The following is a 27955-nucleotide window of genomic DNA, read 5'->3' as shown; positions in this document are numbered from 1 at the left end:
GTATAAAGACCATACATGTAGATCACCTGTACAAAGAAACAAAAGCCCTCCCAGTCAAGGACCACATGAACACGAGAAGAACAAAATTGGATCCATCTCATCTTTGTCAGGGGAAAAATTAAGACAGATTAATATACTGGTATTTGTCAAAAAAAAAAAAAAAAAAAAAAAAAAAAAATTTACGGCCATCTTATCATATTTTCCGGAGACGAGACATAACACTAACATGGCTCAATGGCAGTAAAAGACAACACTACGACTCTACATCCGTTTCATAGCACTTCCTCGTGACTAGCACCATATTCAAGTTTTAACCTATTGTTACAGTTCTGATTTCAAGATGGAGAGAGATGGCAGTTTTAGGTCAAGTTAACTTAAAAACAGCACATTTTCTCCAATCCAGTTTTTTTTTTTTTTTTTTTTTTTTAAATAACAGAACGGAGGAAGGAAAAACAAATGGAGAAAAAAAATAATCCATACACCAGATTACTGGTGTCCTCTGTTCAAAAAATATCTGTAACAGTTAGACTTGAACAGTTGTAGGTTGAAATTTGGAGGAAAACAACTCTGGGGAAGCGAGTTCCAGAGAGATGCAGTTCGGGGAATGAAAGAATTCTGATAGGCAGAAGTTCTGCAATGTGGTTGAGTGACATTCCAGTCATGAGCGCTACCAGATGCCCGTGTAGCACGAGGGAAGGCATGGAGAGGTGGCACCATGGACGCAACTTCGTCGGAGCATTTGCCAAAAAAATATCTGTAAAATAATGCAAGGGAGGCAACATTCCTTCTTACTTGCAGGGGAGGTAGTTTATATGTAATGGCAGGATTGTTAATGATTCTAACAGCTTTATTCTGAATTTTGTCTAGTTGTCTTAATGCAACCTCTCCACAACCATTCCACAAGGGTGAGCAATATTCAAGCTGAGAGCACACATGACTCTTATAAATTATAGCTAACTGCTCATCAGCAAAGAAGTTACGGACTCTGTACAATAATCCAAGTTTCTTTGAGGCGGTTTTAGCAAGTGATCTGACATGAGAGGTCCAGCTGAGGGCACTGTTAAGTGAGACACCAAGAATTTCAATACTTTTGGAGATGGGAATATTAGTAGCACTGAAGGTAATGTACGAATCTGGCAATATCTGTCTATTAGTAAACTGTATATAAATAGTTTTACTAGCATTAAAAGAGACAAGGTTGTTTTGTCCCCATTCACTGATTGTAGATAGATCTTGATTTATGGAGATGGCTGTATTGAGTTGAGAGGTAGAGATATTAGACTTTGTAAATGGATGTCTGAGTGTGAATGAACTATGTAGTGTTGAGTCATCTGCATATGAGTGAATGGGATTGTGAGTGACAGATAAGAGATCATTAATATGAACCAGAAATAGGGTTGGCGCCAGAACTGATCCCTGTGGCACGCCGGCGTTAATTGAGTGGAAATTCGAATATACATCATCTACTTTTACTCTTATTTTCCTGTCACTAAGATAAGAAGAAATCAAAGGAACAAAAGACGTTAGTCCATAGCAAGGGAGTTTGGACAGCAGGGAACGGTGCCATACTCTGTCGAAAGCTTTAGAGATATCAAGAGCTACTGCATGAGTTTCTCCAAAAAGATCAATTGATTGATGGATGGTATGAGTTAACAGTACTCGCTTCTACATTTATTTCCAGTAAGCATCTGTCTGTCTTTCCAGCTGAGTGTGGCTGTAGGTGTGTGTAGCGATGGGGATGGTGGTGTGGAGGAGCTGTGGTGGCGTTTGGTGGTCAGTGGTGGTGTGCGTGTGGCTGTATACGATGGTGGTGGTGGTGAAGGGGCTACTGCTCACACCACAGTCAACGGCGCCAGGTAAGACAGGGACACTACACACTCTGAGTACACACACTTTGAGCCATATTCTCGTCGGTTAGGAAGTTCCCTAACACCTTTTCAAAAGAGATATATTTTGCCTATTACTTATTACTCTTCTCTTCTTCGTCATTTAAATCATTCCAGTACCACCATTTTCAGCATACCAAACAAACTGATACCAACCAGTCATATCCAAAATTAATCACTAAGGAACAGGTGTCAGGGAGCTTTCTTAACCGTCGAGAACACCTGCTTTTGGGTTACATAGTAAGTGGGTTAGGAGGTTTCGTAACACATTTCCCTTAGCAATTTAGAATGAAGTTGCCTTTCCTTTGCTGCCCACCATCCTCTTTTGGAAGGACAGGGAGGGGACTGAGAGACGTTTGTATAACAAGGCAACTCTAATGCTCGGTCGTATCTGTACAATTGCATGAAGGTGTCCCTCATCAGCACCGTAAAGAAGGGCACATTTCTTGCTTACACCTTCCTATCTGCGCAGGGGATGAGATTTTGGAGGCGGGAGTCGAGGCGGCTGGTGCTGTGTTGGCGGCTGACCCACAGCCTCGCTGTTCTCTCCTGCTCCTCACACACGCCCACACCTCACCAAGTGTCGTCATTGAGGTGATGTTGTGTTGCCCTTGTCGTCACACCACTGACTCTGTTGTCACACCTGTCAGTTGTAACATACCACTGCCTGTTGTCACTACCATCATTTCTTACACCGCTGTCATTATCACAGCATTATCACTGTTGTCATACCACTATCGTTGTTGTCACACAAGTCACCGTTGCCTTACCAGTGATTGTTGTCACACCACTGTCACGATGGTCACACCTGTCACTTGTCGCACCACTGCACTTATCACACCCGGCACTTGCCGCTCCACTGTCACTGTTGTCACATCCTTGTTAATCACTGTTATCAGGAAACCAACATGCAACATCAATTTCTCCATTACCTCCCCTGTCACAAGTGTATAGCATCAACCGTTGGAAATGTTAATTTTTCCTCATAGCATAACATTTTCATCATCACTATCGTCCTGACTCTCCCACCTAAGGATAGGGAGAAGTAGATTCCAAAGTCAAGGAAAGTACAAAAGTGGGAGGACAATCAACAGCATTACCAGAAAAACAGGCCACACAGTCATTCACACATCACTGAAGCCACAGGAATCCTGCATCTCACAGACCTAACCATCTGCATATCCCATGTTTTTTCTATTTTTCTGTTTTGATGCGTGTCATATACACCTGTCAGTAAGTCCACTGACTCTCATATTTTGCTGATATTTATAATAATATTGTTATGGAACTGGTTATAAATGTCTGCATCTCTCATACGCTTGGAATATTAGTAAATCGTTTTTCCTGTGCCTTTGATGCAGTCTTCTCTGACTCTAGATACAGGTTCTGGTTCTTTGTATTGGTATTGTAACCTCAGGCTAATCTGTCTGTGAAAACGATGGACTGTGGGCTGAAATTACCCCGCTGCAGTTCACAATCCTCTTTGAAGGGATTACAACATGAGGGCATCCCACTCCTGGTTTGTTCTGCGAAATGCTTAAGTAACACAGGTTTTTGGAGCTAACACCAGGGGATCCAGTAATTCTGGAGCCAATGTCCTTTGTCCTCTAGGCAAAACATACTAACCTTTTCAGCCAAAGAACCTTATTTTGTTTGTAATTGCTATCCTCATACTGTTTTATTTACCTCAAGATAAAGTTTTCAAACTTGGCAGTTAACGCACAGCATTCATTAGTCAGTTTATCACCAGAAGGTCTACTATGCTGAATAAAATCGTCTGAGAACAGTAAGAGTAATCTACAAAACTGTCATAAGGAGTGGATAAGAGAAAATACCCATCAGTGTGAATCTGTCAAGTAAGTGGGATACATAACAATAATAAAAACCTTTGTGTGTGGCAGGCGTTGAGGCAGGTAAGGGCTGAGTGGGGGGCAGCAGTGCTGGAGGCAGGAGTCAGCAGCAGCCACAACACAACACACCATCTTCTGTCCTCACTCCTCACCCACAGCAGCCAGGTGGGATCCTTACACCAGTTAAATTCCACTCTAGGGATAATTCACTCAGAGGGAGGGGGTAGAAAGGCGTGTATATATCTAGGTTCAACAGAGATTATGTTCAGGCATTTGTGAGGTTTATATAGAGCCATCTGATCCAGCTTGATATAATAATTTTCAGTTGCTTCGCATTAATCACATCACAACCAACTTGACACTGACCATGAGGTGCATTGGTATATGTTTTGACCAACAATGGGTTAGTGAATCAAAATCCCATGATTGTTCCCTACCCCAGCCTGGAATCGATTTCTCGTCCTTTTAGACAGCAGCTCAGTAATCAACCACTGGGCCTGAATATGCTAAGTAAAGAATGGCTGCAAACTAACTAAGGATTGAAGTGGTCTCTGTGGACTCAAAATGGACATGAAGGGCCTAAAGGGACCACAAGTGAACTGAAGGGATCTGAAGTTGCCTGAATGGACTTGAAATGGATGAAAGAAACTGAATGGACCCAAATACACAATAACTGATCGAACTGAAACTGAATGAATCTGAAGGGGCCTTTTCACTAGCTATTATGTAGTGGGTTATGATATCCCACCGCTGCCACCAATAATATTGTAGCCATTGCCGAGGCGTTCTAAAAATGTTAGATTATAGGGGTTGTAAGAGAAGAGAATTTTCAAGTTGGTCTTGTCGTGGATGGCAGGAGAAATATAAAGATGAGTCTTGGGTTTGACTGCAGTTTTATTCCCAAGAGGACATTATCTTGACGAGAGCACTTCTAAGGTGAGAGCAGTTTATGCTAGCTAATACCGTGCCCTCTCCTTCCACCTTTTCCACCGTGCCTCTTTTCTCTCCTATCGCATCCTAACCCCTTCTGCTCTGTCTCTCCAATTTCCCCTGTATATGACTGGTTGTGTTGTGTGTGGGCACGTGTGGTGATTTCCACATCTGTGGTGTGAGCTTTCCATTACATTATACTGTGCTGTGTGCGAAATTCCCTAGCTAGAATCTGCACTGCTTTTTCCTCCAGCTCTCTTGATATCAAACACGACTTTCTTCAAACTTCAAAATTACATATTCACAGCATTTATATCACTAGCTGTTATCTAGTGTTTTATGATATTTTAGTGTCCCGACAGGCCTAAATGGATGGCACTGGACCTGGACAACAGAGGCCATGAAAAGCCTCAAATGGACCTGTAGTGGGCTGAAGGGACCTCACATGGTGTAATTGGACCTAAATAGACCTGGACTGGCCCATCTGAGGCACAACAGAAATGAAGCTGAATGGATATAATAATGGCTGTGAACTGACCTAACTTTGACTAAGTTAATTTGTCTTTTACTTTATAAATATACAGTATAGTGTGACTGGAAGTGATTCGTACTGACTGGATATGAATTGGCCATACATGGTACCACATACAAAAGTACTATTCACACATCTACGACTGGGATGCAAGTCAGGAAGTACAGTAAATATTGCAAGATTTTCAATGGTGTTCCTGGTTTCTGGGGATCTTAGGCAATGTTGCAGATAGGCAGCTGACCTACAAGCTTGTTAACATATTTCCCAAACATTCATGCCTGTGTGTGTGTGTGTGTGTGTGTGTGTGTGTGTGTACTGTGGCCAAGTGATGAAGTGTGAGTTTCAGTGCGGGGTGGGATGAGGAATTATGTTGTTGTGGAGTAATATATTAGATCTTGCCAATAGAATTCATATATTTGTGTCCCAAGTCAGGGTATAAACAAAGAATGAGCCCATGAATGCCACTGTGGTGCTAACTGTCCTGTTTTCGTTTCATCAAGCTAGTGAATTGCAGCTAATCTTCTTTGTGATTGTTTGGGAGACCTCTTGCTTGACTTGTTTTAACTGATCATCCCCGGACCGTCCTTCGCCCCATCTGGAACACAGAGTTTGTATTTATTTCCAGCATCCTTAAAAAGAATTTCAATAAAAATGTGTCAGTGTCATGCAGATATGCTTGATGACGGCCTCCATGACCAGGGTTTATCTCTTTTTTTGGTATGTACACATTTGGGAATGTTTCCTACTGTGAGGCATCTGCATAATTCATTTTTTTTATCTTTTTTTTTTTTTTTTTTAAGCAAGGTACCGTAGTATTGTATTCTAGGTACTGCAGTATCAATATATATATATATATATATATATATATATATATATATATATATATATATATATATATATATATATATATATATATCAAGTATTTGCAGTGCAATAGGTAGCAGAGAAGGCTTGTGAGAAGGACCATAAGGTGTTTATGGCATTCATGGATCTGGAAAAAGCGTATGACAAAGTAGACAAAGAGGGATTGTGGAAAGGTTTGCGCATGTATGGTAATTCACCGGGTCGGTCAGGATCACTTGATGGTCGTGATCGTCAGCTTTTACCCTCCCGGAAGGGAGCTGAGAGCTCATATAGTCCGATCTAAGGGCAAGGCTGTGACCTTCACACACGCACACATACGTCCCCTTGCTCAAGGGGGACAGTAACCACCCACTTCGTCAGTGAAACTTTTCGCAACCTGAGCAAGGCGCGAACTCCCGTCCACCAGTTGGCAAGCGAGAGTGTTACCACTGCACCAGTGAGTGGTGTAGATGGTAAGCTGTTAGGTGCTGTCAAGAGTTTTTATGATGGTAGCGAAGCATGTGTAAGGGTTAATGGGCATCTAAGTGAGTGGTTCACGATCGGTGTGGGCATGCGACAAGGTTGTGTGATGTCCCCTTGGTTGTTCAATATATATATAGATGGGGTGATGAGAGAAGGAAAAACACGAGTAACGGAGAGAGGGATGGCGCTGGTAATGAAAGGTGATGGATGGAATATCTCAAATTTGTTGTATGCTGATGATGCAGTACTGCTTGCAAGTACCGGACAAGAAGTTGGTAGGCTAGTGCAGAGATTTGCTGGTGTCAGTGAGCGTCGTGCCTTGAGAGTAAATGTAGAGAAGAGTAAAGTGATGGTTACTGAAAGAGAAGGTGACTCCCAGTGTGATGTCACAGTGAATGGAGAGAGACTGGAATTGGTAAGAGAGTTCAAATACTTGGGTACAGTGATAGAAAAGAGAGGAAAATGTGCAAAAGAAGTTGAAAGTAGAATGACACAAGGAAGAGAAGTGGCTGGTACAATGAAAACCTTGATAAGAAACAGAGACTTGAATGTAGCAGCTGCACGAGGCTTACATGAGGAAGTGTTAGCGCCATCTCTTACATATGGGTGTGAGACTACGGTGTGGCATGAAAATGAAAAGTCAAGAGCAAGAGCAGTGGATGTGGGACTGCTGAGGAATGTATGTGGAGTACAGTGGGTGGATAGGATACGAAATAGTGTGATTCGTGAAAGGTGTAGAGTGAGGAAGTCGGTGGACACCAGAATCGAAGAGAGTGTCCTGAGATGGTATGGTCATGTGGAAAGAATGGATAAAAATAGAGTAGTAAAAAAGGTATACCTGAGCGAATTTGAAGCAGGGAGGAGGCGAGGTAGGCCAAGAAGGTGGAGAGATATGGTGGATGAGTATGTAAGGAAGAGAGGTTTGGAAGTCGGTGAAGCTAGGGAACTGACAAGAGATCGAGCTGGCTGGATGAATTTGTGAAGAGAAGTGCGTGATCAAGGATTTTGGCACCCCCTGTGAGCATGGCAGCATCCGGATTGACTCAATCGGATACGCTGTGTGAAGCTGCAGAATGTGGTGAATGTTTTTGGCATATCCGGTGGAGCCAGGATTCCGGGGGCTTGAATAATGAGTGAATGGAAGTGAGGCCTATTTGGATTGGGCAAGTTTGTGCTGTCTGGACATTGCTACTCCTCGCCCTGCCCTTGGGTGGGAAAGGAGGTCCGGATGATGATGATGATGATGATGATATATATATATATATATTTTATTTATATATATTTGCCATTTTGTAAACATTTTGAGCTGAGTGTGTTCCCCACGTACAGTACCTGTGAAGCTGTCACTTGCAGGCTGTGCGTGAATGGTGGTGCGTCACATTCTTGGTGGTGAGTGATGATCTTCAGTTTATCACCACTTGGACCAATCTGGCCTTTAGTAAGGGTCTGCTGCTCTGGCCCACCCACCTCCTAGCCCTCACCCGCCAACCCATCACCCACTCTGCCACCCTCCACAACGCCCTCTCTCAGGTCAACGCCTTAACACTCTCTTGTCAAGAAAGGTGAGCACACGTCATGTCATCTGCACACTTCAACTGCATATGGTCTGGTTGGCATTGATGATATGATGAGAAGAGTTTACTTATCTACGTGTAATGGCAAGGTCCCATAGTGTGTGTGAAAAGCATGTGTGAAGTTAAACTGCAGTTATTTTGTTCAATTTTCAGATATCACGTGGCCTTCATTCTTTTTGTAATCATCATTAGTATCATAATCACTTTCAATTTCACATTAGTTTAAAGTCACAGATAGGATTCAGAAACGGGAAAAAAGTGACATGATCAAGAAAATTTACCTCAGTATTACAAGCCATCGAAATTCTCTATCATGCAGACTGTATCATTTACAAGTAGCTTCATCTTGCCTCCTTTAGGGGTCCAGTGAGTTAGAACCATTCTCTTAACTGCCAGGTTATATATGTACCCCTTATGTACAGTACTTCATCCATCCAACTCTATCTCTCGTCAGTTCTAATGCTTTCCCAACGTCCACACCTTACTCCCTTTCACTATCAAAATACTATACCATTATCTCGACTTTAACTGCATTATATCTCCAACCTCTCATGTATATACTCTTTCCACTACTCTAGTTATATCCCTTCTGTGTGCTGCTTTATCGCTTCTTGAGGCATAAGATGATGTCCTGCCTGTCTGAGATCCCCTTGTTGCATGTGTGTGGTTGCAGGTGCAAGGTGTTGTCTCACCTGCCGTACTCCAGTCAGGTGGTGCAGGTGGCAAAATGGTCCTCCCGCCACGGCCTTACCCTCACCTCACACCTCCCGCTCTTCCCACAAAAGTTCCACAGGTGAGACCAAGTGACACAAAGGTATATGTAGCTCTGCTATAAGTAGGTCATACTATGAGACGCTTTGTTAAGGACGTGGAGGTCAATGTGATGCTGTTGTGAGTAGTCCTTATTATGAAATGCTTTGTTAGTAATAACAATAAGTAAGTCTTAGGAGATGCTTTGTTAGGGACATGGAGGTCTATGTTGCATTGTTGTGAGATGTCCTAATTATAAGACTAATAATGACAGATCTGTGTGGTGCTGTTGTATGATTATGAGAAGATTTATTAATAGCATGTAGGTCTGTGTGGCTACTGTCATCATGACAGATAATGAGTATGCAGTAGAATGATAACTATGCTGGCAATAACAGTGTTTGGCTACTGACCTTTAAATTCATTTTAGGTTCATAGAGAGGCCTGTGTTATTGATAACAGCAAAGGAGTTCCCGCCCCATATCGTAGTGAGGGAGAGGGAGGACACATCATTAGCAGAGGCAGGTCCAAAGGCATTGGAAGGTGGGGTACTGGAGGCAGGGGAGGTGCCTGGCAACAAACACATCTTCACCGGTTCCATGAAGCAACTGGCTGACCTCACGGCAGCGTCTATGAACTTTAGGTGGATGATCAGTGTGTATTTCCTGTTAGTCATGGACGTTTCTGGTTTAAGCTGTCTCTTTATTTGCTGACTTAATTTTGGACTTCCTTGTGAGGATGGGTCAAGGATAATTCAACCTCTGGGAATGTTATGGAATGTAATTGTATCCCTCATAGAATGAAAGTATTCTTTATATATTTTTAGTGTCAGTCAGCCGCCATACTGGACAGCTTCTGGGCACCAAACCTCATACTGGATTTCCTTTGCTTGTGCAGCTTTCATAACAGGCCTATGTTAAAAGCCAGACCTACTATATTTCATGGTTTTAAGTAGTCTGTTCACTCCCCCCTCCCTCCAGGAGCACCTTGCACATTACAGCTTGTGGATGCCACATCATAGTAATTGAACCACATTTCATTGTATATAGTAATGTCACTCAACAGGCTCCTGGTAAAGGCCTAACCTGTTTATTTTCGGTATTCTAGATCTCCTTTCTCCCCCAAAAGAAAAACTCACCCTCGCCCACGTATCACTGTTGCAGCTATATCATTCGTCTGGCGTCATTCTTTGGTGTCAAAATCCCCAACGGATCTGCATCGGGGATGGTGGGCATGGTGGCCAGGCAGGTCAGTGCAACCTCCTGTGATTTTCTCTGATCACTTACTGTGTCTATATATATAATAGTTACTGTTTTATTATATATCATGGGATGCACTGACTCCACTTCTGTGTAGTGTATATACTTTAACTGAATATGAAAATTCACAATAAATTTTCTTCTAGCATTTCATTTAGGTTAGAGATTGTTGTTAGTTCTCATATTCTCACCACAACTGATGCAGGAGGTAAACTTTGCCCTGGGTCCCTTCGGCATCACAGAGTGGCGGGCAAAGATGATCGACTTCAGTGTCCCAGTGACGAGTGACTTTATGACGATCCTTGGGAGCAGAGGTCTGCCTGAGGTGAACCCCTGGGGTTGCCTGCTGCCTTTTGCCCCGGCAGTGTGGGCTGCAATCCTTGGGGCACTGGCCCTCCTACTGGTCACTGTCGTCATTCTCGCCTCCTGCTTCTCTCTGGAAATCCCCGACCTGGCACCCTACTTCAGGGTGCTGCTGCAGGAGAGTATGTTGTTCAGTGTTTGTCCATACCCAGAGTTCTGTCATGAATACTGGTACAGAACAAGTACTCGTACTAATTTCTTTCATTGCTTCTTTTCAATGTTAACTTAATTTTTTTCTTTACAAGCTACCATGTAGTGATTTTGTTCAGTGATTTTATTTAACTCTGGTTACACAGATGTTCATTAGAGCTATATCTAACTGCTTCTGTTTAAAAAAAAAAGTATTTTATAAAGTGAATAAAATCTTCTGGAGATAGCTAGAATAAAATATATTGGACGTTCTCAGGTTGAATGAGTTAAGGAGATTATGAAGGAACTGCAGATACTCTTTCATGGTAAAGTTTGTATTATTGGGTTGCAGAGATAATGGCCTGCTTTGCAACATGTAAAAAAATCTAAATAATTAATTCTTCTCAGTTTACCATAAATTACATGAACATTTCACTGATTAATTGGATGAGACCTGTAACTAGAATGCAGCTGCCCCTTCTTAACAGTCTTTCACCTGCAGCCCTCCTTACCTCACTCTCTATTCCTTACCTGACAGCTACTCTTTCTCACTGCCCCCTGCCTACACCTCCATGCATATCTATTTCACCTTCTGTTACCCACCTCTCTCTCTCTCTCTCTCTCTCTCTCTCTCTCTCTCCTTCCCAGACACAGTCCTGCCCTGTATGCATGAGTGGGAGCGTCCTCTGCTGGGTGGGTGGAATGTGGTGATGTTGGTGATGACGCAGAGCTACACCGGCATACTCATGTCACTCCTTTCTGTCAGGTGAAAATGACTGCTACTGTTTAAAAATCATGCATATTAGGAAGTAGTCATGATTTTTCTTGGCCTTAAGTGTGTACAGAATTGCTTGTTCATACTTTTATCTTCACACAGAGCTATATGGCCAACCTCATGTCACTCCTTGCTGTTACGTGAAATACAGTCATACCTGTCGTTGTTTAAGTCTACGGACGTCCTTTCTATTTCATTTTTGTTGTTGCCAGACTACAGTATATTAGCTTCAGGCTGGGAGAGCACCTTAGTAGTTCATGAAATTTAAACATTTGGTTCGTAGTTGTAGTAAAACTATGTTGGTGTGTGTGTGTGTGTGTGTTCATTTTTCTCCTACTGGATTTAATTAGGTTTGTTGTGTTCCGTTTTCTGTTATTATGTTACCATATATCTTTTTTTTTTTTTTTTTTTTTTTTTTTTTTACTTTAGCTGCACACAACTTCACGTGGCAACTGCCTCCACGAGTCAGTTGCCCTCAACAGAAAACAGTATTTCTTTACATCCTAATCAGCTCATATTTTATGCCATTTCAGTTTTGCAGGAGTTTATGTAGTCGTGCCTATCACTTTCTTCCCTCCTGTTACACACCTGTATGCTGTACTTCCTCTTTTTCAGCTTTACTTTAGTAAGGAGAGATTCAATCCTTTACTCAAAGCTACAGTCCCTCAAACGCTATGATGTTATGGAGTACCTATAATGTTGTGTTTGTTGTGCCTATAAATCTGGCAGCTGTTCCACAGCGTTTTACTGGATCACTCACCCACCACCATCATGGAACAGCTGTGAAAATCTATAATACATCCCTGTTAGTATCTATTAATGGCAGCATAATGTTCTGACATAGTGAGGACTGTGGGTATTTTTCATTTATGTTTTTACCAGATACATCCATCAGCCATTTCAAAGCCTGCGTATGCTGCTGGACCATCCCACCACCACCATGATCTGGGAGCATGATACAGCCTATGTGCAACACTTCCAGGTACCCTATCTCCTCACTGTATCCACCTTCACACTTTTGGGGTCATATTCTCCTGGGTCCGGATTCTCATATTTACGTTTGATTTCTCATATTTACGATCGGTTCCATGTCTTTACTTCCATGCATTTTATTTGCAGGAAGTACGAGAATCAAGCAAAAATTCGGCACCATTACCTTGTTATTCCTACAGAAAACATATTCCAAAATAATTTTTCTTTCATAACTAAGGTGTATAATTGTAGGAGGAATAGGAAACATATTGTGACTAAATTTTTCTTTCTTTGTCTTTCCTGCAAAAACAAAGATACAACATGGAACTGACCGTAAAATCTGTTAGAGAATCCCAAACTAGAGGTTTTATGGGGCTTTCCGTTTCGCCCTTTCCTTGTCCACTTATTTCTTTCTGTATCACGTTAATATTACCTTGCACATTATTCATGCAAAGTGTGTGGATATTAAGAAGATATAATTAACCTACAAAACAATGCTAAGCTTCATTAGGCAAAATAAAATCATCAAGGAATGCTGGAGCCATTGAGAGTACGGTTTTATGATTTAATTTTCTCACTGGATTTACAGGCTTTCAAACACCTCTCCCTTACCAGTCACATTTTTGCACATTCCCCTTCCACTGATCCTCCTTTTATGCCACCATTCCTCTTCCCATGCCACCAATCCTATGCCCATGCCACCGATCCTCTTTCCATGCCCCCAATCTCTTCTCATGCCACCAATCCTCTTCCCATGCTACTGATCAACTTCCAATGCCACCAGTCCTCTTCCCATGCCACCAGTCCTCTTCCCATGTCACCAATCCTCTTCCCATGCCACCAATCCTCTTCCCATGTCACCAATCCTCTTCCCATGCCACTAATCCTCTTCCCATGCCACCGATCCTCATCCCATGCCACCACACCTCTCCCCATGCCATCAGTCCTCCTCCCATGCCACCTATCCTCTTTCCCTGCCACTGATCCTCTTCCCATGCCACTGATCCTCTTCCTTTGCCACGAGTCTTTTTCTCCTGTCACTGATCAGCTTCCTCTTCCACCGATCTCTTCCCCTGCCTCCAGACCACTGAGAAGGGCATACTTCGGGAGATACGTGATGTGGACGAGGCAGGAGGCATAACCTACATTCTGACCACAAACTACCCGTCCATGCTGCGTGAGATGGTGAAGCCAGGCTCGCACGTGTTCATTGGAGAGCACCTCTCCGCCACCATCCTCATGGCACAGCAGTTCTCACAGACTGGTGGGTGAATGAAGCTAGGTGAGCTTAGGTTAGGCTAGGTTTTCTGAGACTGGTGGATGGCTGAGGTTAGGTTAGATTAGGTTAGGTGGGATTAGATCAGATTGGACCAGCTTAGATTAGATTAAAATAGGTTAGGTTAGGTTAGTTTTGGTTAGGTTTTCCGGGACTGTTCAGTGGCTGTGCTTAACTTGAATTTATGTTTGCCTTTGCAGTTAATCTCTGAAATTTGGAACCACACGAATTAGCTTAGTGGGTTTGACAGAGCTAATTGCAAATCCATTTGTAAAACAGTTACTGTTTCCACCAATTCAGGCATACTGTAAATGCAAGATAAATCCATCAGCTCAAACGCATCACCAGAATGTTGGGGTCAGCTTAAATTTATGACTGGATCCACAGCTAGGTCTGTTTCATAGTTGGTTTTGTATTTTCTCTGGCGGCACGCTCAGATCTGTGACTTTCTACAAATGGACTGAAACTTTGAGTTCCATTTAACTCTCACTTAAACGCATTGCAAATTGTCGCATAACAAAGTATGTTCCAAAATTGACAGTAATGCCATTTTGCCTAATATTAATAAAATCACATGTGAAATATTAAGTTATAGGCTGGTTTCCTTCAGTTTTGGGTGTATGACAGAGGAAAAGTCAAGATTATGTTGCAAGACGATAAATTTCTGAGTGCTAAGGCCAAAACGGCCAATCTCACCTCAGCAAATGTTCTCTTTGTCACCCCTGATCCCTTACTGCTTCCTGAGAGTTGCTCAATATGTCAGTGTCTTGACAGAGCTGCCTCCAGGATGCTTTGTCCTCGCTTACCTCTGAGACTCGTTCATATTCCATCACATTGTCTAGTTTTATGTGTCATTACTACATCACTTTGAACTAAGAAGTCCAGTTACCCTTGGATATATTCGACTTTAAACACACTTGCAACAATTCATCTCTTATACTTCAGGCCAGTGCGACTACTATACGTCCCGTGAGGGGTTCATGCCCTTCATCTACTGCATGATCGGACCCAAACACAGTCCCATCGTACCCGCCCTCAACACGTGGTGAGTGGGCCAGAGGGAGAAGAGAGGCAGGGAGAGTAGGTGGGGGTGCAGAAGGGTGAATGAAGGAACAGCGGGGCATGTGGAATGTGGAGGGAAGGGAGACTGGAGACTAGAAAGGAAAGTAGATAGAAGAACATGAAGACTGGAATGAAGATAGGCAATTTAGAAGACAAAAACAGCTGGAGCGGAACTAAGACTAAATAAGTGTAAGACAAATTAGGATATGTAGTGCTTACCTCCAAGGACAGGTGATTCAAAAGACACAAGAGTTGGATCATAACTAAGACTAAAACACTGTTAGGCAAAATTGGAAATTAAGTGCCCATTACACACAAGTGACTGTAAGATTTGATTTTTTTCCTTGCTCGCCTTATTTTCTGACCTCTTCTGCCACTTGTCATTCATCAGGGTGCGGTGGCTGACGGAGGCAGGGCTTTACGACCACTGGATGAAGAGTCTGGTCAGCAACTCCACCGCCTGCGTACGACCCCCCACCAGGATCACCGTCAGAACCACACTTTCCCTAACCAATCTATGGGTATGTCACAAAGGCCTGTATTCTCGCCGGTTAAGGAAGCTCCCTAACACCTTTTCCCTGAGCAAATTATTATGTCTATTACATCATACTATCCTATTCTGTGTCATTTAAATCATTCAAATACCACCATACTCAGCATAAATAACAGACAGATTGATATTAACTAGCCGTATCCCAAAATGATTTGCTAAGGAAGAGGTGCTAGGGAACTTCCTTAGCCGACAAGTATACAGGTCATAGAGAGAGACGTGAGTGAAGGAAGGGCGGCGAATGAGAGACAGAGTGTAGAAGACCTGATAGTTTGAGAAGTGTTGGAGGAACCAACAGCGGTGAATATAGTGATGAATGTTAAAAATTGGATAATTTTAATTTATGGATGCAGATAATGCTGTGTCACAGGCTTGTAATAAACCTATCTTTGTAGACTGGAACAGAATTTGTAAATGTCTGTGAGTTATGAGATCTGAATGTAAATGAAGAAAAGAAATAAATGATGGTATAGGAGAAGTAAATCAAATAAAGAGTGTTGTGTTCTTGTAAATGAATAGTGTCTTAAAAGTTTAGTACCTCGGTGCTCGTTGTGAAGAGGTAACCTTTATCTTAAATACACTCACCTGCACAGTAGATACGAGATAATTATTAAAAATACAAAAATGGGGATAATTATGATGCTACAGTGACGGACAGAGAAACACTGAACATGATAAAGATTGTGTAATGACACGGTGGAATTAGAACTACAGACTAAAGGCAATAACAGTGGTAATAAGAGACAGAGAGTTACTGATAAAAATTTGAGTTGATAATGAGAAATAAATAATAATTGTTGTTTCAGGGGATGTTCGTGATTCTTGGAGTTGGTCACCTGTTGAGTCTGTTGGTCTTCGGTCTGGAGAAGGTCTGGTCTCGATGTGGTCCTACCCTCATCACCACCACCCATCTCTCATCCTAATTTCTGCCTCCACAGTAAAAACAAAGCTTAATGCTTGTCTCCTTTATTACACAGAATAAAAATATGCAGCTTGTCCAGTGCATATAAGGTTTTCCATGTTTGAGTGATAGTAGTCCTTGTTAGCCTACACTCTACTTTTTTGGTATATTGGCAGCTGTGAAAAGCACTGGATATACCATTATTATTACTACTGTTATTATTATTATTATTATTATTACTATTATTATTATTACTATTATTATTATTATTATTATTATTATTATTATTATTACTATTATTATTATTATTATTATTACTATTATTATTATTATTATTATTATTATTATTACTATTATTATTATTATTATTATTATTATTATTATTATCATCATCATCATCATCATTATCATCATTTTTTCTGTCCGTCTAAAGATTAATGAGTTGCCTCTCTATGCTCTTTTTTTTTTTTTTTTTTCGGTGAGATATTTGCACATTTCTTCACTTACACAAACCTAAGCTGCGGAATCATCAGACTTTCTAAAAGAGCCTTGCAATGGAATGCCCTACATGTGCAACTAAGGACCTCTGATAGTGCCTGTGCTACCTGATCTAGAGTCACATGGGTAGGCTGTAAGTTCCTGGCAATTATTTCCAAGCCATTTCTTGCTAGATATGGAACAGTCATTTGTGCATCCAGTGTCAGGCTCAGAAGGGAATGACAGCTATTTAAATGTGGTGCTTGAAACTGTCAGCTGTTGGTGGTACTCGTTTTTTTCTTCTTCTGTTTTCTGGTACAACATAGTATCCCTAAGAGCACATCACGTTCTCACAGCCGTTCATCTTACCAGAAATATGAAGTTAATTTTTTGCTGACAGATTCTGCAGTCTATCATCATTGCGTTTTTTAAGCAAATTTCACAGGGCTATCACAGTGGCTGAACAGCATCGTGAATGATAGACGCTAATTATCCTTGGACAAAAATTTACATATTTCAATCTGAGACAATTGGATTTACAGCAGGAGACATAAAATCCCGTTGAACGATAAATGAGATGCATTCTTCTTATTTGTGACTCTGATTAAAAAATATGAAGTTCAAAGTAGAATTACAGTTGGATTTATAGCGTGAGGAAGTGGACAGCACGAAGTTTCAGTAATAAATTTTGGTGCGTGCAAAAGGGGTCCCTTAAATTCCTTTACTAATGCAACCGTTTGCTTACTTTTCACGTTATTTCCTGGCTACACTAGTGGGCCGACCAGAAAACCCATCCATGCCGATTTCAATTTTCGAATATCGCTTAAACCTTTTACTCCAATTTGATAAAGCAGCAGTTCGGAAGCTCAGCAACACGAGTCTTATTAATTCTGCGAAGGGAAAGAACATAAGGACAACTATACCTTTTTAACTCTAACTTGGCCTAAAACTGCCGTCTCTCGGCCATGAATGCTGGACGGTAATAATAGATTAACACAAGAGAATGCTCTAGTCACGATGAAGTGCTGTGTAAAGGATGTAGAGCTGAAGTATTGCATTTTTCTGCCACTGAGCTACGTGAAGTAAGCTGCGAATGGACGAAAATCTAGGGGGGAAAAAAAACGGTAAAAAAGATACCACTGACAGCCCATAGAATGCAGTGGGGGAATAGGATAGGAATAAGTGCTGATATCTAGGAAATTTTGTCCAGTAGTGCATTACCTTAGGCTGTTTGGTTATGCTTATGACAGGGGGAGAAGGAGGACTGAGAATGGGTGCAATGAATATATAAAGAGTATGAGAATGAACACGCGAGAATAATATAGTCAGGTGGCAACCTGAATTTATTATTATTATTATTATTATTATTGTTATTATTATTATTATTCGTATTACTACCACTACTACCACGACCACTGCTGCTGCTAATAGTACTACTATTATTTCTACCACCACTGCTACTGCCGGTACTACTATCACTACTAATATCACTACTACTATGGATAAGATAGTGTCACAGGCTTACGGTATAGTAGGTCGTATTCTAGATGGCACAGGAAGCTTCGTAGTACTTGTTCTTTAGCTATTTGTCTTGCATATTACGTCTTACCATTCTCTTCTGTGTTATTTATATCGTGTTAATATCGCCAGAGCTTGCATCAGTAAAATACCTAGGATTAATATATACATAGGTTTCGTTATTAAATACAAGTGGATGCTCGGGTGAAACATGCAGAATAAATTACGTAAGAAAAGGGGTTACGAAATGTTCAGAGGGAACATAGATTACCATCCATTCCATCTTCATAAAAAAAAAAAAAAAAAAAAAGGCAACGCTTATGTTGCAACCCTCCACCTGACCAAGCACATACCACCCACCTAACCAAGCTCATAATGGCCCTCACTCCCCCCTCTATAACACAGAGACATTAAAACATAAAAATTTAAGTAGTTTATCCATGGTAATAAACAGCCATTTTTTATTATTATGCTGGAGATTCCTTGCTCAAGTCTTATTGAAATCTCTGAGAATTTTTATTTTTACTTTGTCATTATTTAAAAAAAAAAAAAAAAAAGCTTAAGACGGCATTTTACCTATCAAAAGGCACGAGTACACTATAAGACAAAACCATGTGCAATTTCATGACACTGCAGCTAATACTTTCTGAGATTTGCTCTGGACACGAAAATCTCTACGCCACCTACCTTGTTCATCCCAGTGATAACAATACCCTCCTCTAACTTCGTCAGGTGGAGGGTAAAAAAAAAGTTGTTGGTGTAGATTAGGTCCAAGGGTTATATTCTCAGAGTTTAAGGAGGCTCCCTAACACCTCTTCTTTAGCAATTTATTTTTGGGATATGGGTGCTTAATGTCTCTTTGTATAAATATGCAGAGTATGACAATATTGAAATGATTTGTGTAACCCAGAAGCGTACAGTAAGGTGTAATAAACAAGCTGTATTCTCGAGGTTTCCATAATTAATGGTTTCTGCTTATGCTTCGTTAATACCCCTTTTAATTTTCGTTGTCTTTTGGTAGTATGTCGACATTAGAGAGTTTTTTAACAACAGAGAAAGGAATGGGAATATACAGTACACAAAATAAATCGCTAAGAAATGGATGCTACGGAGAATACGAGCCCGAAAACATTGTGCAATATTCATCGTCTGTAATGTTTGAATATTTCGCGTGGAATGTGCATCAATACTTTTCTTTTGGGGGGGTGGGGGATGACGTCGCAGCTCGTACAAATGATTCATATGTTCTTAGAAGCTATTTTACTGTGTGTGTGTGTGTGTGTGTGTGTGTGTGTGTGTGTGCAGAAGGTTGTGTATGGTGTGGTTAGCATTTATCGTAATTTTTTAGAGCAACATTATTACAGATGATGTCGGTTTCCAAAGAGCTTAATAATTCAGCTTTTTTTTTTTTTTTTTTAATAGAATAATTTTTCTTCGCAGTTCTGTTTGGGGATGTGGTGGTCAGGTAAAGATGGGATACGCTACGCCATCCACACTGGCAGTCAGGTACGCTCATGGGACAGTCCCGCTCCAGTTATATATTTTGATGGACCGTAACTTGAGCATGAGAGGACCTTGGCTCGACCGTGATTGCCAGTGTGTACATTCCCATTTAAATGCATGTAATAATATTTGACTGGAATGTGAGTGGAGCGCGAATGGACCCATGGTGTGAATCAGGCCTAAAAGAAGACCGTACCGCGTGGGAGAAATCACATGCGCACCAAATGAGCTACCAATCAGTGTTCAGGGGTGGTGAGGCGGCCAATCAGAAGTGGGGCGGGGTGGTGGTTGGGTGTAGGGATGGGCGGGGTTGTGGTGGTGGGGTGGTGGTGGGGTTAGGTATATTAAGAACACAGGACATGAGTGTGGTGGTAGTCTCCAGGCAGCTTAGGCAGACTCCGTAGTACCTCCTCTAGCCCTTCCTGCCATCACTTCGCACACACAGTCTACTCCAAACACCTGTAAGTTCTTTCATTCTACACTTCATTCACTTTCATTTAGCTTAGAGATTTTCGTCCTTTTGCAGCGTATTTCCTGTAGCCCATTGACATAAAAAACAACAACGTTACTGCTCTGCACCGTTAAAAATACAATACTACGGCTCTACATCCCTTCCGCAGCACTTCTTCGTGACTAGAACCACATTAATCTGTTGTCATAGCATAGCATTCAGAATGAAGAGATGGCTTCTTCTTTTTTTTTCTTTTTCTGTCTAGTAAAGTAAATATCTCTGAGCCTCGGATGCACAAAGAAAGTTACTATTTAAAAATAATCCCATTACTTGCGTTTCATTCTGGAGAGAGAGGGATGGGGGGAAAGATGGAAAGTTTCAAGTTCCTCACTCTCCCTTCTCCTGTCGGTATGAGAAAAAAGAAAAAAAAAAAGATTCATGATTATTTTCGTCTCGTCACTAAGATTCTTTTTTAACTGAAAGATGGACACAAATCGCAGTTACGAGAGATAATTCGTCATAAGTCTGTGTGTGAATCCAGGCCCAGGCACCTACAAGTTCAGGGAATCGGAAAGAAAGTATCAGGAAAAAAAAAGTAACAACTTTTCCTAGGTTAGGTCAGGTTAGATTAGGTCAGGTTAGGTTAGGTTAGGTTAGATTAGGTCAGGTTAGGTTAGGTTAGATTAGGTTAGGTTAGGTTAGGTTAGATTAGCTCTTTCCCTTACGTTTTTTACTGTTACTTTTTTTCCTGATACTTTCTTTCCGGGAATCACAAGTTCACCATTCCGCATCTCATATTGTAAAAATTTTCAGTGCCTGCCACATTATTAGTAGTAGTAGGAGGAGGAGTAGTAGTAGTGGTAGTATTGCACGAAATTGGGGGTTGCAGAACCTCCCCTCCACAAAAACTAAATCCACAGTCGTTATCTACCTCAGTTATCCACTGTTTTCTCTACTAACAATTTTTTTTTTTTTTTTTTTTTTTTTTGCATCTAACGTTATTCCACAGAGGGAAGGTGGAGTTCCAATAACCGCCCTTCTTTATATATTACAATATTTTTAAATAGCATTTTGAGACAGTTCTTAATAGACCAATACCACCAGAAGAGGATATACCGTCTGCTCAGGAAGATTTAAATATAGAAACAGGAGAGTTGAGGCTTGCAGAAGTGGAGAAAGCAGTAAAACAGTTAAAGAATAATAAGGCACCAGGGGAGGATGGTTTATTTCCGGAAATGTTTAAAGTGGAGGGGGATAGATTAATAATGATCTTGACCAAGCTATTCAATAAGATATGGGTGACGGGGTTACTACCATCAGTTTGGAAGAATGGTGTAATTGTCAAAGTTCCGAAGAAGGGAGACCTGAGTGAATGTGGTAATTGGAGGGGAATCTCTTTGTCACCGATAGCTTTGAAAGTTTTCAGTAGAGTGTTGTTTAATAGGTTGGAGCCAGTGGTTGAGGGTATTCTGAGGGATGAACAGGCTGGTTTTAGAAAGGGACGTGGTTGCAATGATCAGATCTTTATAGTTAGGCATTTGATGCAGCAAGTTAATGAAATGAGAGTGCCGTTAAGTCTTTGTTTTGTTGATTTTGAGAAGGCTTTTGATAGTGTTTCGAGAGAGACTATGGGGAAGATCATGAGACATTATGGAATACCAGAGGAGTTTGTGAGGGTCATTATGAACATGCATGAGGACACATTTTGTAAAGTGATGGTTGATGGTTGTCTGAGTGATTCGTTTGAAGTCAAGTCCGGAGTAATTCAAGGTGGTGTTCTATCGCCTTTACTATTTATATTGGTCATTGATTACATTATGAAACGCGTTGGAACAGAAACCGGTGCAGGTATACTTTGGGGAGAGAACAGGAAACTTTTGGATTTAGATTATGCAGATGATATAGTTTTGATTTGTGATGGGCCAGAAGAGATGCAGAGAGTGTTGGACTGTTTGGTGAGTGAAGGTCGCAAGGTGGGTTTGGTTATTAATTGTGGAAAAACTGAAATAATCAATATGAATATGGAAAATGCGCAGGAATGTGTAATTGGAGGTATGGTTGTAAAGCAAGTTGGTAGGTTTAAATATTTAGGTACTTATTTAGCCAAGGATGGTTCTTTGAACTTTGAGTTCGAGGAAAGGTTAAAGAAGGCTAATCAGGCAATGGGAATGCTTAAAAATATTTGGAATAATAACAATTTCTCTGTGCATACAAAAATCAAACTTTATAAGGTAATGGTTAGGAGTATCTTAATTTATGGACACGAGTCTTGGTACAGCACAGTGACTATGGAAAATAAATTCTTGGTGTTTGAAAATAAAGCACTTAGAAGAATATTAGGAGTTAAGTGGTGGGAAAGGATACCAAATAGTAGAATTAGAGAAATAACGGGAGTGCAGCCGATCGATGAATATGTTAGATTCTCACGATGGAAGTGGCTAGGACATGTGTATAGGAGACAGGGAATAGTACGAGGTACACCAGGGTGGGTGGCACTTGGTAGGAGAGGTAGAGGAAGGCCAAAAGAGACGTGGGTGAGGACAATGAGACGGGAAGCTGGAGATGAGTGTTGGGGAGATCTTGAGGAGCTAGCACAAGATAGGATGTGGTGGTGTGAGTTCATCGAGGCCCTATGCATCCCCGAGGGTGCCACAGGAAATGATTGATTGATTGATTGATTTTAAAATCACATTGTGGAATTAAGAACGGAAAATTCGTCTTAATCAGTCAGAGTGTATCGCGGTTTCTGGCACTATTTGTTTATTTCTGGCACTCCTTATTTTCATTTAACAGAGGCAGACTGTTTCGTACACATTGCTAATTTCTATTCTCATTTATACCAATATTAATGTAAGAAATAACATTGCCATTACTTTTTTCTTTAGCTGTTCGTTTCTGCAATATTGGCAGGTCCGCACATCACTGATAGATTTATAGGCACAGTTTTAGGCCGGTATAGTAATGCTCACACATTATTATGTATAACTTCCTGAGCCTAGATTTCGATTTTGTTCTCTGGTATGTGCTGTCTTGAATCTTCTTAATCTGTGTGTGTGTGTGTGTGTGTGTGTGTGTGTGTGTGTGAAGTAGTAGTAGTGATAAAAGGTACTATACTCGCGTTGTTTTACCTGACGTAACAAGGACGCCCCCACAATGTAAACAGTAGGAATCAGTCTCCTTGGCTACTAGACATATCTACCTTCTATCAACCTAGCTAAGAAGGGCCTTGGATCTTTATCAGGTAAGAGTACACGCGCTATAGGTTATCCCATTCAACCCAAGGACGGTTTTATCTTTATTTTTTATTTTTATTTTTTTTTGGCTACCTCCAGACTTTTATGCAGATTAGGGTAGACTTTCCTAACCGGTGGAGTTAGAAATAGCCTTCAATAACCCCTTCACTACAAGAGCTCTCAACTAAGCTACATAAAGTCTGTTCTGTAGCAAGGAAAAATAATGAACGAAAAGTCCTTGCACTGGGAGACTTAACCAATATGGGGTATACAGAAGAGACTGGCGTGTGAATGAGTTAGGCAGCATTATACGGTTACATAAACATACTGACACTACGGCCACAACGAGAGATAGCAGGCTGGACCCCTCACTGTGGAATGTAAATAAATATACAACACATTTTCAACATATGAAGTGTAGATAAGTTCGTATAATGGATGCTGAATTAGCCACCTCATTAATCATACAGAGAAGTAACGAATCACTCAGCTACGTATCTCAGTAATTATTAGTAACTTCTATAGATTCATATCCGTAAAAGCCCTTTTCCTCGAAATCACCAACTCTTACAACCGTGGACTTTTTTTTTTTTTTTCCTTGAGAGGGGGCGGTGTCCTTAATTATATCCATTTAGGCACAGAGAGCTTATCGTGTTTGTATGTCACATTACTCCTCATTATCGACCATGACCTAAACTGCTTGACATTCAGAGACAAGATTTCTCGTGTGTGGTTGATGTCTCTAGCAAAGCGATCTTGGTTAAGCAGCCTGTCAGTGAAATCATACTTTACTCTTGAAAATGGCGACATGTGTAAGATGCTCTTCTTTTACAGTAAACCAGGGGTGTGATGTGGAACACACACACACACACACACACACACACACACACACACACACACACACACACACACACACACACACACACACACACAACGATCCCCTCTCAGAAAATATGGACACATTTATGAGTGCTTTGAGGTGGATTTTGAAGATCAGTGTCAAAATTTAAAGACTAGTAAGAATTATATCTATGGAAGAAAATAGGTTAACATATCTTCAGCTAGGAGGACTCGCATCATCATCATCATCAATAAACAGGAAAAGAAAGACAAATACAAGACATCAACAGAGCTCACAGAACAAGTAACGTAAATGGAATCACACATCATTTAAGCTGAAGCAGATGATATATTATACTGAAGCAGAAGTTAACCTATATTATGCCACTCCCGTCATCACGCGGACGTATACTATGCCCGTAATTACGCGGAAGTATACTGTGTCCATAATCACGTACCCATTTATTCGATCCAGGACAAATCATGTACAGAAACCCATTCCGACCGACCGAGATGGGTGAAAGGGCGATGCTGGTGTGGTTGTGGGTGGAGGGGTGGTCTGTGCGTGCCATCGCCCAGCACACCGGCACCAGCGTCACCACGGTCTACAGGTGGATCAGGCGATGGCAGAGAGAGGGCAGCTTGCAGACGAGATCCAGGAGCGGCAGACCTCGCTTCTCACTGGATCGTCAGGCGGGCACAAAATGGGGCTCACAGTTTGCTACGTCTAACTTCCATAACCTCCATCTGGGCTTGTGTCCGTCTGACCGTCTCCTTTACCATCACAACAGATCTCAGGGTGGCTCTTGTTCGTCGGGATATGAGGAACGCCTGGACCACCACAAAAGATTCGTCAACAACCAGCGCCAGCCCCCAGTGACAAGCAGCCCGACACCAATGATAATGTTGTAGAAAGAGCGAATCATTAATGTGCAGGGCCGCTTCAAACACCGTAGTATCCATCTTTAGACGTTAAGGCGTTCAGTAACCTTCACGTGGAACTGGACGCGTCAGCAGTATCAAATGTTTTCAGGGCCCATATTTCATTGGCACTGGTGATGCGTCAGATTCATATAAACTAGTCTAGAGGGAGAGTTTTTCATGTAATGCACCTTATATTATAACGCATAATTGTGGGACATACGTGGCACAAAATGAAACACGCCAACTCTCTCTTTCCTCACAGGCTCACCCGAGATACCCCAGAAGCTGTTGACTCATTTGTCATATTTTACCGGTACAGTTTTGCTTTTTATATATATATATATATATATAGCTCTTTGTTCGCATTAAAAAAAAAAATCCAAAACACCATTGGAAAATCCATAAGACTGCTATTGGACAAGTCCTTAAATTGTGTTAGCCTTTAGCAGTTATAACCTACACTAGGGAAAATGAGTACTGTACATATAATGTTTACATTAATTACATTACAACAGAGTCTCTTTGAATTTTGTTTTTGATTGTCAACCACAGAAAAAAATCGAAGTCAGGGGTATACGATATATGCAAATAGACAAAAATATAATAAGGAGGGAAATGGCCCGAGGATGATGATATCCCATCAGGCGGTGCAAACATGTGTGAATTTCTTACTTCAAAATTTATGGGGTGAGCACGAAGGGGTACTTTCATGATAGCTAGTGTGTCAAAAGAGTCTGTCTTCCTGGGTCCTTAGGCCAGATGTGTGTACTCAGTTTATCTTCAACGTTGCTGTGGCCACCTAAAAGCAACATACATTACTTCTCAGAATTCGTGAGCATGAACGCATCTGTAGTGAATATTACTAAACATTATTGGAGTTTAAAAGTTTCTCAAGTATTTATTTACATTTTTCCCTCATCATCAAATCTGAAAGTACCTGACCCCTTCCGTTTGTTTGTCCTTGCCTTGGTTTCTAGCAACGACCACCTCACGTGACGGCAAGAAATTTATAACACCAAGAAACAAATTTATTTACGTTGTTCTTCTTGCAGTCCCGGGGTTACTGTATCTAGACGTGAACCAGATGAGCTAAAAACTGCTTAATTTTCATAGATCGATTTATAAATATATTTTTAGATTTGTTTACATCTATTAATACAATATATGTATATAATCATGAAGTATGTTTTTGCACGGAGAACAAGGAAAGGAGAAAAAAAAATAAAAACAGAAGCTCTTCATGTCCTTTGTTTTTCCTACAAATCAGATTCTGAATTACGAGAGGGCAGTGGCAGTGTCTTCTGTGTGGAGCTCTTCTACACTTAACATAATATGTCATCGTTTGTTCTGTGTGGAAGTTTTACACACGTATATAATTTATCATAATGTGTGAACGTCTAACACACACATAAATTATCATATTTTATTCTGTGCGGTGGCTTAACAGACTCACGCATACTTCATCATGTTTCATTTCTTGTGAAGGTCTACCACACTTATACCTAGTTTATCATATTTTATTCTGTATGAAGGGCTAACACATACATAATATATAATCGTGTTTTCTGTGTAGTGGAAAGGATTTGGGGTCGTATTCTGGTCAGCGTAGGAGACTTTGCAACGCCTACATACTTGCATTTTATTTACACAGTACACCTTACTGTCCTCTTGCGTGATGTTGTTAATCTTATAATATGGACAACGGAGGAGGAGGAAGAGGTAGAGAATAATGAAAAAGAAGTCAGCGGATTCAAGATTTTACCATGAGCATAAGTTCCTCGACATTCTCCCATCAGGCCTGACTATGTAAGTAACTGTGACTGAAGCTGGCAGTAATTAATGACACAATTTTGACTAACTGTAATAATATCTCTAACTGAGCTCTGAAAATAAAGCCACTATATTTTGTAACTGTGATCTGATGCAAGTTTATTCCACAGTTACGCCATGAAGCCGGGGCATTATAAAATATGATGGATTACTGAAATATTTATAAAAGTGTGATAGGTGTCAATGTACCGTCGAGATCCCACTGACAGAACAAGTATCCAGGCGTTGGTACTGGAGTTTGACGTATGTAATATTCATAGGTGACGCAGCCTCGCATGTCCTTCGAGAATCGGGGACAGTAACCTGACGCATACCACACTCTTAAGTCTCGTTCATGTATTAGGACTAGAATTAATCACACAACACATCCAATGCTCGTAAGTCAGGTAGCCCAGTATGTCGCTTGTGAATTGGGACTACTGTAGAATTAATCACGTGACATATCCAGTACTCGTATACCTCAAGCGGCCCAACCTGCGTCCCTTCATGACACTATGCAGTCAGTGGTGAGCAAGGCAGGCAGTATAGTAGATGTGAACTCGGAAGACTGCTTGCTAAGTTGTCATTTTACAGCAGCCCTCCATCCTACTTAATTTTGCGAAATAGGGAACTAAAGGACATTTGTATAGCCAGGAAGGCGAGACACCACGTTATATCGGTGTCACCAAACTAAGGCGTCTCCCCAGTATCAGTTTTTTTTTTTTTTTTTTTTTTTACAATAACAGAACAGGGGAAGGAAAAACAAATGAATAAAAAAAATCTATACCAGGTTACAGGTGTCCTCCATTCATAAAAAATCCCTAACAGTTGAACTTGAACAGCTGCAGGTTGAAGTTTGGGGGAAAACCACTCTGGGGAAGCGAGTTCCAAAGAGATGTAATTCGGGGAATAGAAGAATTTTGGTAGGCCGATAATCTCCAGTTTGGCAGTGTGACAATGGCTGAATAGCATCACTTGGTTGCAGCAAGATTAAAATAATCATGACGTGCTCAAGTTGAAAGGCCTGGGCTGAGATTTGCATTATTAGCTGCAACATTCTTGACC

General features: G+C 41.0%; 1 protein-coding gene across 1 annotated transcript; it reads left to right on the top strand.

The window, feature by feature from the left end:
- Positions 1–1804: 1804 nt before the first annotated feature.
- LOC145403763 (putative glutamate receptor) lies at positions 1805–24675 on the top strand. The gene is made up of 15 exons (XM_080275440.1): positions 1805–1856; positions 2359–2531; positions 3788–3901; positions 7878–8086; positions 8772–8891; positions 9279–9491; positions 10012–10096; positions 10313–10592; positions 11248–11365; positions 12257–12356; positions 13430–13610; positions 14568–14667; positions 15076–15205; positions 16041–16171; positions 24633–24675. The coding sequence occupies exons 1-14, from the start codon at positions 1805–1807 to the stop codon at positions 16155–16157; spliced, it is 1992 nt and encodes a 663-aa protein (XP_080131566.1). The 3' UTR covers positions 16158–16171; positions 24633–24675.
- The last annotated feature ends 3280 nt before the right edge of the window (positions 24676–27955 follow it).

The sequence above is a fragment of the Coenobita brevimanus genome, chromosome 61 (assembly GCF_032717465.1).
Source record: "Coenobita brevimanus isolate Jiangsu-jjx chromosome 61, ASM3271746v2, whole genome shotgun sequence".
Classification (NCBI taxonomy): domain Eukaryota; kingdom Metazoa; phylum Arthropoda; class Malacostraca; order Decapoda; family Coenobitidae; genus Coenobita; species Coenobita brevimanus.
Note: the sequence above shows the minus strand (reverse complement) of the source record. Positions and strands in the feature narration are given on the sequence as shown.